The sequence below is a fragment of the Monopterus albus genome, unplaced genomic scaffold (assembly GCF_001952655.1).
Source record: "Monopterus albus unplaced genomic scaffold, M_albus_1.0 scaffold2.1, whole genome shotgun sequence".
NCBI lineage: Eukaryota > Metazoa > Chordata > Actinopteri > Synbranchiformes > Synbranchidae > Monopterus > Monopterus albus.
The window spans coordinates 2,850,599-2,862,338 of record NW_018127882.1 but is presented as its reverse complement, the minus strand read 5'-3'; the positions used below and the strand labels follow the sequence as shown (position 1 = coordinate 2,862,338).

General features: G+C 39.1%; 1 protein-coding gene across 2 annotated transcripts; it reads right to left on the bottom strand.

Moving 5' to 3' along the window:
• Positions 1-2,399: 2,399 nt before the first annotated feature.
• smyd5 (SMYD family member 5) lies at positions 2,400-10,880 on the bottom strand. 2 transcript variants are annotated; one of them, XM_020592569.1, is made up of 11 exons: positions 10,730-10,880; positions 10,085-10,111; positions 9,532-9,640; positions 9,060-9,199; positions 8,209-8,330; positions 7,959-8,028; positions 4,382-4,486; positions 4,084-4,146; positions 3,101-3,171; positions 2,916-3,022; positions 2,400-2,713 (listed from the first exon to the last, which is right to left on the bottom strand). In XM_020592569.1, exons 1-11 carry the CDS (start codon positions 10,820-10,822, stop codon positions 2,544-2,546), a joined length of 1,077 nt encoding a protein of 358 aa, XP_020448225.1. In that variant the 5' UTR covers positions 10,823-10,880; the 3' UTR covers positions 2,400-2,543. The 2 variants fall into 2 exon arrangements, with proteins under 2 accessions (XP_020448225.1, XP_020448236.1); XM_020592580.1 differs by lacking the exon at positions 10,085-10,111 and having other exon boundaries at positions 10,730-10,875.
• Positions 10,881-11,740: the final 860 nt, after the last annotated feature.

Here is an 11,740-nt window from a genome sequence, read left to right as displayed (position 1 = left end):
GTTATTTTGTTATATTACACAGCCTTATGCTGGTTTACTGTTTGCACATTGAGAGCCGATGTACCTGAGTCAAATTCCTCATGTGTCCGTCACACCTGGCCAATAAAGCTGATTCTGATTCCATTAGCTACAGGCGTCTGTATTCAGCAGAAAAAACTGTGATAAAACCTCCTGTATGCTACCTGCCAAACATCAAACAGCATAAAGGTAAATATAAAAGTAGCTGGTGAACAGAGTGAAGAAACATTTTGATTGAAAGCCATATATCTGCCTCAGGAGTTGGTGCAGGCCAAAACAAAATATTGGTCTTGTCAATGTCGGTGGGTTTTGCAGATAGTAAGCTAATACATTTGTCATAGCAAATTCATAAGGTGCCAACATGTCACTGTTCTGTTTACAGCTTGTCGCCCGTCTATAGTCCCCAAAGGTAAAAACTGCTATGAATCCTTTTTTATGGCAGGCCATTTGAGGATTTATTCCATACCCCTGATATCAGACATCAATTTTCTCAACTAGTTAGGTCTTTGGCAGCACTAATTTGACATTTTGTCATAGCTGTTGAACAAAAACCCAAGTCACACTTTCTTGTCAACTAGTGGCTCTTTTGTCCAACTAGTTCCAAGATAAGCCATACTAGTAACGTGGGCATCATGGTAGCTCCAAAGTCCCAATTAATCAGCTTTTTGAAACAGCAGTTGCCGTGTGGAACAAACTTGTAATGCTAAAAGTCCTACTGGTTAACTAGTGAGCTGCAAATTCTCTGATATGTTAATTAGTCAAGCATTGGTTCAGGTCACTACTTAAAGCCACTTTGACCTTACTAGTTAACCAGTGAAGCTCAAAATGTTTACTAGTTAACTAATGAGGTCCAAAATAACCACTAGTCACAGCAGTGAGAGACATTTTGACTCAACTAGTTAAGAAAATGTTCACTACTTGAACTAGTAAAAGCCAAAATACTCTCTAGTTAGCTAGTTATAGTTATAGCTAATAACTAGTTAGTAGTTATTAGTGTGGCCTCTATTGGAACTAGCTGGACAGGTGCTACTAGTTGCTGAAAAAGAGCAACTAGTAAGAGTTTTTGTTTAACTACTGCAACCAAATGTCTCAATAGTGCTGACAAAGACTGACCCAGTGGAGGAAAAAGACCTCTGATAACAAGGATATGGAATAAATGCTGAAAATCCTTGCCATACTTACCCAATATGGTGTAAACACAAAGTTTCTAAAGTATAACCCCAATGTGCTTACATAGGGTTAAAACAATAAAAGTATATCCTAATACTGACACAGACATGTACACGTACCTTATCCTGTGGCTGACCTTTAAAGCTGGATAAAGAATGAAATGTGTTAGACATTTGGACAGTTCTGGTTAAATGTAGATCATGGTTTTTATTCTTGAGAGCTTCATGGCTGATTAGCATGGGGACAGGAATGGAACGGCTGAGAATAATGGGAAGTCTTTCATCAGACATCTAAGACATGTGTCATCTCATCTTCTGTTTCACCTTCTCCCTTGCCTTCTACTTCCTCTTCCTCTGATGCCACATCCAGCTCATCCATCTGGGAGATGCACTTTGGACAAGAACAGACAAACAGGTAGTTCACCCTGGGAACAAAACAGTTGGTCAGTCACCCTGTTGCACCTTTCACAAGAGCTGAATTACTCATGAATATTTACACTGCTGTTCAGAAAATCTGCTACTGTCAAGCAGCTGCTGTGCACTAGAGCAAACGAATGTTTAAAATTCTATGCAATACTTGTGGTTCAATTAATATTTTGAAACAGCTGGTGTAATATGAGGCCCCTGAAGGTTCACACCACCAACATGGAGTGCAACTGCACCTTCTCAATGGTGATAATTATCACAGGATGCAGTACAAACTTACAGCATGTCAGATACTTGCAAAACAAACTTCCCCAGTGTCGGAGAGTAATTCTAAGATGGACTGATGACATGGTGATCAATGAGGAGAGTGAGGTGCAGTGGAGTAGCCATCAGACCACTAACATCTCTGCCTCAAGACTGCCCATTATTGCTCAGGAGGCTTTTCATTGATCAGATGGAATTCATAACAATACGACCTCCATTCAAGTGATTCATCCAAGGGATTAGAGAGATTTACCTCAGAATTTTGTGTCTGCTATGGCGGCTTCGGTCCCGCTGACAGCAATCCAGATAACTGATGCAGATCTCCTGAAATGGGAAGAAAACTGCTGACTGAGTTGAAGAACACTTAATGTCAATAAATTACTAAGCCTAAAATCTTAACACCAAGTCATTCACTCACATGACATGGTATTGTTCACCTGGCAAAAATATTTCTCCCTCATGCAAGAAGTTGTCCTGTTCCTCTCTACAGGTGAAATGTTATATATACAAAGCTCTCTTGTTTAATACATAATTCAGACATCAGAATCTATAAGTCTGCAGATGCCATATAAGCACCACAAAATCTCTGGAAATGTCACTTTATCTACTATCTGCCCATCAGATAGTCTTAGAGAGACAGCTTTGTTCCTCATACACTGTAAAGCTTTAGTATGGTTCACATTTTAAACTCGAAGGTACATTTCTTGAAGAAAATGCAACATGTCTGTGAAATTTTAAAGAGTTTGAGGTTTGTAACTTGCCACATGGTGGAGCCACTTCCTCATGGGACATCTGAAACAATCCAGAGCCCTCACAGTTTAGAAAGTCCCCCGTTTCTACAGAGACAAAAGACAAATTATTCACACCTCTGACCTCTTGTTGAGATCTACATACAGATTACATTATATCACTGAGTCAAAACTACAACACAGACATGCATTGCAACATAAATACTCATAATGACCATTATGACTGTGCTCAGTAGAGGCTAAATGTATTTAGTCCTACAATACAGCAAAACTAAGATAAAAGTGTGACCTTTCTCAATGTCCTTGTACAGCTGGTCAATAAAGGCGTCCAACTGCTCCCTCTGCTGGACAGGAAGCTCAAGTGCGTCACAGGCGTGAACCCACTGACTCAAGGAGCTGGAATTGAAAAGAAGAAGCGTTAGTTTGATGTCAGTGGAGTGAGACCTGTTAAGGAGAGAAAAGACAGGTGTTTACCTGGTGCTGATGCCTTGGCCATTAGTTCCCACCAGAGCGAACAGAGAGCAGAAACCCTCAGGAACAAACCACTGCAATACAATCAGAACATTATGGATCCATGTAGGGGAAATGATTTACAATCAGAAAATCAATCAGCAACAAATTATTAATCATTTGAGCCACTTTTCAAGCACAAATGCAAAACCATAAGTGGTAGCCTGACTTCTGGAAACAGAGACAGTGATTAGTCATTCAAATAAAATTCATTACCAACTATTCCAATAATCAATTGCTCATTTAATTTAGGATGCAAAAACTATTGAGTGGTTCACCAGTGTGAGGATTTCCTGCTTTTTTTTCCAGTTTTATACCATTGTAAATAAAATTAGGGCTGCAATTAGAGATTATTTACATATCAATTAATCTGTCTATTTATTGATTTGACATTTTTCAGACCAAACAAAACATAAAACCCATCAAAATTTCTCATCAACCCCAGAAATATTCTGGTCATAATAATTAAACACCATGATCAAATTTGTTCTATTGTATCAAACTTGTTCATTAAGTTGAACATCTTTGCGGTTCAGACTGTTAATTCAGACAAAACCATCATATCGTCACCTCAGAGTCTGGAATCTGAAGAGTATTTGACATTTTAAAGCCAAACAAATTAAATAATTACAATCATTGTTAGTTGCCACCATTCTGTAACCGACAACTAAATGCTGACCTGTTGTTCAAGCTTATACAGCAGAAAACACCATCAGCATAACACGAAGAATGTTTCATGTGACGTTTAAACCAGTAATTTAGCAGGACAAGTTTTAGGAGACGAAGATACTCAAATAAAAATCAGAGAACTGCAATTAGCTGCCAAGCACCAACCCCTGAGATATGACTGGCAGCTCTGCAGCATTTGGTAAAAATGCACAGAACAAATAAGATGTACTGGGCTGAAAACATGAAACATGTAGTGGGCACATGTGAAATGTACTCACCCGACTGAGATGATCATCATAAAGTGCTGCTTTAAAAAGACTGTGTAACAAGGCCAACTGCCCCTACAGAAACAGAATAGATATTAAAATGACAAAAACATGCTTCAAAAACATAAGCGGCCTCAGTGGGAACTGAACATGTGCCAGGGCAGAGGAACAGTGACGTTTTGCTTAGTGACTTGGAAAGAACAGCAATTATCAAACGAGCTTGATACTGTCTTTGAACTGTCAAGACTTTATACATTTTGTACCTGATCAATTTCATATTTTCAGCAGAATTAACATGATGATAACTTACTTTGAACTGCTCTCCCAGGAGCTTATGGGCAATTTCCTCTTCCTCGTTGGCTGTTCGGCTGCAGAAGTGAGAAAACAGCTTCTGCCAGTGTGTTTTGTCTTTAGCCTGGACAACATAAGAAACAATAATATTGTGGTTACAGTGCATTTTATGGTTAGTACTTCTTTGTTACACATGCCTAATGTTTCACTGCTTATTGCAAAGGACAATAAGCCATATTTAAAATAAAGGGTCAACTAAGAGACCTAATGCAAACCAAATTACTGGTGGTATCAACACGAGTATAGAAATCCAGGGCCTGTATTTACCAAGCATCTCAGAGCAGGACATCACTCCTAATTGGCCAAAAATTCTCAGAATGATGCATCGTTGGTCCTACGTTTAGGAGTAAAAGTAAGAGCATTTTATCAACATTGCTAAGTTAGGAAGTCACATCACTTTCCATCAAATAAAGGAGAGCTCCAGAGGTGTCCTCGCTGGTTAGGAGCTGCTAGGAGGCGTTCAGACAGACACAAGCACACAGATGCCACTGGACGGCAGCTGATTTACTTACACTTTATGACACCGAGCTCATTAGAAGATATAGTTTGGCCAAAAAAACTGAACAGTTTTTGTGACAGATCTTCTGCAGGATGCAACTTCTGCACTGACAAGAGGAGCACTGTTTCCACAGAAACCAAAGTCACTGCAACTTTACACTTAACAAAGCAGGTGCAGAAACAGTGATGAATCTGTCAAACCCGACAGTTTCAATCATAACCAGACAGCACAAACCTGCACAAAGGCAGCTCAGGTTTATTATAGTCATTCCACCTACAATCATTATTCCCATGAGACCCTCATAGTATGATTCACTGACCATGAAAACCTGGCCCTAGCATTTAGAATCACACTGACATCATTATTAGTTATTCAAGAAAAATATTTCACTAGTGCCAGTTTTTTTTTTTTTTTTTTGAGGATCTAGTACAGTACCTGTCACACCCTGCTGAATCAGCAGATTTTCAGCTACAATTTGATCTCACAGTAGTGTCTTTTTTCTGTGAGCCCTATAAATATGAACATTCTGGATCATAAGATCCTGAATACGAGTTGGTCTGTGTTAGATCTTATATGGATGCTACCTTGCAATTTTTGTCCAAGCATTCTAGACACTGTGTATGGAGTTAAAAGTAGAAATACTGGAATTGGCCCTATTTTACAATGATGAAGAATCCTTTGAGAAATTCCTGGATCCAAATGATGATCCAGATCGGCATCAAAACCTAACCGATTGTTGGTCATACCCTACATCTCCAAAAAAATGTTATCAAAACACAATCATTACTTTTTGAGTTATATTGTGAACAAACCAACCAACAAATGCTGGTAAAAAACATAAATGAAATGTTGATCGCGCTCACAGCTCCACAGATAACGCAAAGATTCATTCATCAACGCAACATGAATCAACCAAAAACCAGCTGCATTTAGGCAAATCACTGGTTTCCCTGGATTTCTTGGAGTCATCGATGGCACACACATTAAATCATCTCCCCGAACTCCGACAAGGACATTTAAATGAAACTGAAAATGTTATCACAGCATTAACACTCAAGTTGTTGTGACTGCAAACTACATGATCTTCGATTGAGCGGCCAAGTGAAAGCAGACTAAAACTTCTTTTTGGGAAATAACTATGTTCCCTCTGGACACAGACTTTATATTAATGTGACTGGATAGAGCTGACGAAGACAGTTTCACACAAGTGAGTTTCATTATGAGTGGCTTTCACATAAACTTCCACCCACCCAGAAAGGCAATTAGTAGAAAGCACCATACTAAAGCCTTTAATGATTGTGTTATCTTCTGCTACCAGCTTTTTTTTAATATGCTTGATAAATAGCGACCCTGGGCCTGTATTTATCAAGTGTCTCAGAATCACTTCTAGGAATTGCATTGAAAGTTACCTTAGGTGTCAATAAACCCCTACCACAGGGCAGGGACATAGTTATTCACATCCTACTCTCACTTTCAGCAAGGAGAAACTCTATTCCTATGTGATGTCACAGTTTTATAACACTCAGAGCCACAAAGCTGACATTATAGTGACGTGGTGTAGTTTTTCTGACTACTGAGGTTTGTAGTTTTAGACAGTGGAAACTTGAAATGCCGATATCAGCATTGTGTGTGCGAGCAAGAAGCTGATAACTGAAGATAACATGTTTATTAAACACTTTAGTAAATGTGCTTTACACCAGCTGCTCGTACTGTGACCCAGCTGTGTGAAATTACCTTCATTAGTCCGTCCGACTCATTTTTTTGTATAAATCCTTGTGACGAAGCTGTCAGAGTCAACATGATTATTTTCAAATCAAAGTTTTTGTCTGCTTTCACTTGAGTTGTACATGGACTAAATCAAGGATCATGTAGTTCAAAAGCACTTGAATATTAATGCTGTGATCGTGATGTTTTTGATTCACAGACGCGTCCTCATCGGTGCTCGGGGCGAGGATTTTGATGTGCGTACCATCGATGACTTCAGCGTGTTTGCACAGTAGCTGGTTTTTCATTGATCAACACTGAGTGGTAGGGAGATTAACAAATCGGTGCATTATCAGCGGTGCTTTAAAAGCGATCAAGGTCTTATTATGGCCTAAACTGTCAGTGCTGACAGACTCAAACCATCATTGTTGGTGCACCTGGTTTGTTATTAAAATGTGTAAAGTTACAGTACTTGCCGTTTTAGTGGACACAGCATGTGTTCTTCTTGTTAATGGAGCAACTGCATCCTGCAGAAATGTATCTTTCAATGGGCCCGGTATCATTAAGTACAAGTAAAACATCTCTCCTCCCTCAGTCAGTGTGGCCGTCTCTGTCTGAACACCTCATCCTGGCAGCTCCTAACTAGTTGGGATACCACTGGAGTTCTCCTACATGTTGGTAGAGATAGGAGTGATTTCCTAAGTTAGGCTTATACATTGCTCTTACTTTTACTCCTGATAGTAGGACCAAAAATGGATTATTCTGAGAATTTTTGGCCAGTTAGGTGTGATTTCCTGCTCGGGCTCAGAACTTTTTATCCTTTAATAGGAAGCCAGATGTTGTCAATCACTTTTATACACTAATTTACAAAAACTAGAACTGCCTAAACCTTTTTTCACCATAGTATACAGTATATGTAGCCTTAATATTGTCTCTTATTCTAAACTCACATCACATTATACGCTTTCCAATTAGTGCATCATATTTGTTTACTGTCAATCAGAGGAAGAGAAATGTTCACTTATGAGAAATCATTTCACCAGTTTCCTACCTTAACAGAAATCATTTTCACAACCAGCTGTGCATATTTCTATTAGTAAGGGGTAAGTTTATTTCAAGCAACACCATAAAGTATGATTTCAACATGTCTAAACAACAGGGAACAGGTAATGAAAATCTAATTACATGCGTCCTTTTACGCCTTTTCTCAGCAAGGTGTTTTCTAATATTTGTTTTGCATGGATACCTGTAAAATGTCCACACATCAGAATGTACTGAATCCCAAATAATTGATACCCAATGATTTAGGAGCTCAAAGTAATCAGAGACTCACCTGTTTGACCACAGCTACCATTCTGGCCATAAGCATGATGCTGGAGGTCTCAGGAGGATAATGCATATTCCTGATGAAAGGACACATTATGGTCTTTGAGGCGTATGAAAACTAAAAAGAAATCAATGCACTGAAATGGGTTTACAATGAAAAATAAACTCGGTGACCACTTTCTCTGGTGTATCTGTACAGAACAGAGTTTAAGGCAGTGCTGCTGTGCACAGAGTGTATGTGTGAAGTGCTCCCTTACCTCCATGCCTCTTGGAGCTTGTTGATGGGGTGGTCTGGATCTTCGTGGGACGGACCCAGACACAGAACCCGATGATATTGATCTGCTGCTGCCTGTCGACACTCGCTGCTACAGTACATCACCTACAGAGGGACAGGGTTTCACACCAGTCAGAAAAGGCTTCCAATGACAACATTGCTACTTTACTCCATGCAGCAGTTTCATTAACCACTAGGTGGAAACCACAACGTATATTTGTATATGTGTAGCTCGGGGTGACTGGCTAAACTCATTAATGCACAAATTTGGATGAAACATGCAGTATTCTGTACATATTTTTGTAGAAATCAATGCTTTTCTGAATTTTCAGGGACATACATTTCAGTGGACATGAATTTATAAAAATACAGCATCAAAATAATGTTGAAATAAATAAAGGCCACTGTGCAAAAATATCACATTTTGACTTTTTTAAATCTGCTTTTTCATTGGTCATATCAGGAAAAAAAATTTTTCATTAAATCATGATTCCTCAGAAGATAAGGGGCATTTTCTAGAGTTATAGTATGAAACAGTACTGGTTAATCAGAGATTTACTTTTAATTATTCTTAATTTTAATCATGTAAAATGGATATGTTACCAAATATTGTTTATTTAAATCTCCCCTAATATCACTGTTTTTAGGAACTGCATTTTCTTACATTGTTTTATTTTGTCCACTTACGCAAAACTGCAAACACAAAGAAACAAGGATAAACCATTGGCTCTGTTTTCCCAATTTCATTAATAAAAACAATAAAAAGCTTAGGCCTTCAAAACCCAGCATGATTCCATTTGGGAAATCACTTCCTCGGTATATGATTGGCCTGACCTGGCACTGGGGGCATGCTTGGTGTAGCTCTGGTCGAACGCGGCAGAGCTCAGGGTGAGGAAGGCTGAGTCCAGGGATGCCGCTGAGTCTCCTCGCATTCTCCTCTGCAGTCTCCAAAGCATGTAAGCAGTACTCACAGGCTGTTAAAGGACAGTGGAGCAGATGAAACACACTGTGATCCTGCTGATTTAAAGTATAACAGTTTCATCCTCTTTATATTAGATGTGTCAAGCCCATGTTCCGATAAACCAGTCATGCTTTAGTCATCTCTCTGTGGACTGTCAACAATACATTCTTATATATTATTAATGCAACATCAGTCTTACTCCTTATCCACTGGTACAGTATGCACTTCAAAAGTCTCTGTATATGTACTGTATAAAACACACACCCCTGAATAGAATTTTTGTTTCTTACAAAAGTGCTGTTTGTATTCACACACAGACAACATGTGGAAGTTTGAAGACATCACCTTTATATTTATACAAAGCATTCCACAGGAACTGGGCAGAAACAAGAGGCCGCTCAATGAAAATGGTCTCTCCCTTCTTGATGCTCCTTTTGGCGAAGAGACCCTTACCCTACAACATGTAAAAATAAATAAAGAACATCAACAGTTATTGGTGGACACAGTCCACCGGTCTTTGAAACGCAACAGCTTCTGCTCATTGTTCCTAACTTTGCTTTTATTGCTGTCTTGGCTCTTGTCTGAGGAAGGCTCACCAAATGACCTCAGGCCACAGTCACCCAGCACACATACTGTTTACTAGACTACGATCAGGCAATCAGACGGTACCACAGCATTCAATCCTGAAGCAGCACTTTCTGCCCACAGGCCATCAGTAACACAGTCATTACTTCTTCTTCCACTCTTTGATTCATGCTTCTACTGTCACTGTTGGGCATGTTGCAGTATTTCTAAGAGCACTGTTATCACTATACTGCTGCTAATGACCAAGTCCTGTCTCTGTGCAATTTATTAATCATATTTGTTAAATATATTTCTAATTCTACTTTGTACTTACTGTAAACACTGGCCAGTCCCTTAATCCCTGCACATTTAGATGGAAAACAAGTAATTATATAAAATGTCATTTTCATTCCAGCAGCTGAACTCAAACCACCGTATCATATTTTTTGTCAGTGGTGTGTAGGATTTCTTATATTCTAACACAACATTAACCTGCACTTCAGTGTCTGTAACGTTATAACACTTATTATTGGTTTGTATTGACTTGAGTCGGCTGTCAAACTACCTTTGTCTGGTCCCGACCATGACCAAACTTTTCCTCTTTGAATAAACAGCAAGCAGCTTGGTCTGACTGGCACAGTAACATTACTTCTTTCATGCACATACTACGTGAGTAGGTTTTATAATGGAAAACAATGGCTGTACTTGCCGGTTCCTTTACTTTTCGCTGCACGGTTTTAATTAACGTTAAAATAACCAACAAATGAAAACGCTTCTGGTAGATTTGAACAATGAGAACAGAGACATTAATGTCCGACCGTGTCAGAAAACTGTACTATCGCGTGTATCCAGTACTTTCATTTCGGACCAAAGCAGTCTCTGCCCTGCTGACTGGGATCTAACGTTACACAACACCGCTACTTCAAACTAACGCGTTAGTTTATGTCCGTTTAGTTTGACAAAACGGAATCAGTTTTACCTTAATATTGTCGATAAATCTGACTTCCACGCTGCCGGAAACTTTGCCGGGGTCCACGCAGAAAGAAAACATGTTATCCAAGAGAGCAGCCATGTTTCAAACGACCTTTCACCTTTCAACCACAACACAGACGCTTTATCTCCTGCGAGGGGCGACCTCTGGTGGCCGCAGTGTGAACTGCAGGAGGTTCACAGAGCAAGACTGGAAACTATTGTAACAGTACTCGGATTGTTCAAGTAGCAATACCAGTGTAAACTACTCTGTTACAAGTCCTACATTCAAAATGTTACTTGAACGAAAGTATAGGCATCAAAATATACTTAAAGTACCAAAAGGAAAAGTACTCATTATGTAGAACGCCACATTTCATATTAATGTATATCATATTACTGGATTATATTTATATCATATTGTAGCATCCCGCAGGACACAAGGAGGACAACCCTGAGTGCCGACGAATAGTCGCTTTTATTAACTCCACACAATCGGTTACTGTTGTCCGTAACCAAGCCAAAAAAAACAGCCTAACAACAACAAGAAAAGAATAACAATCTGCTAACACCCTGCGTAGCTCCAATCTCTCTCACACTTCTCTCCCTCCTGCCCTTACACCTCTTAACCCCTGAAGCTCCACACCCATCAAGGAACCATAACAATTTAGAACATCATAACATGCCAAGTGAAGGATTATTCTTTAGGGATAAACAGTAGTTTAACAAACTGTAGTAGAGTAAAATACCCTACAAGTTAGGAAGGAGAGTTAAAATTCACAGTAGTGTGCTAAATGTTATTTCACATTATTTGGGTTAACAAATAATTGTGATTTATACATTTCCAAAGAAGGTAAACTAACATACAGTACAATCTCAATATTTTCAACGACATATACACTGACAGAGTGGCTTTAAATTGGCAATACCGGTGATCAATTCCTCTACTGTTCACAGTTTCTTGTTATACAAAGTATCAGCACATATCTTCATATCTGCTGGATGTGTAAACACTGTAGGC

What these genes read in the sequence shown, in the direction of transcription:
- smyd5 (XM_020592569.1), bottom strand. Translation starts at nt 10,822, where the DNA reads ATGGCTGCTCTCTTGGATAACATGTTTTCTTTCTGCGTGGACCCCGGC. An exon ending in GATTTATCGACAATATTAAG is followed by an intron (nt 10,112 to 10,729) that starts GTAAAACTGATT and finishes CTAAATGTGCAG; the next exon opens with GGATTAAGGGACTGGCCAGT. An exon ending in GGCCAAGGCATCAGCACCAG is followed by an intron (nt 3,023 to 3,100) that starts GTAAACACCTGT and finishes TTTCAATTCCAG; the next exon opens with CTCCTTGAGTCAGTGGGTTC.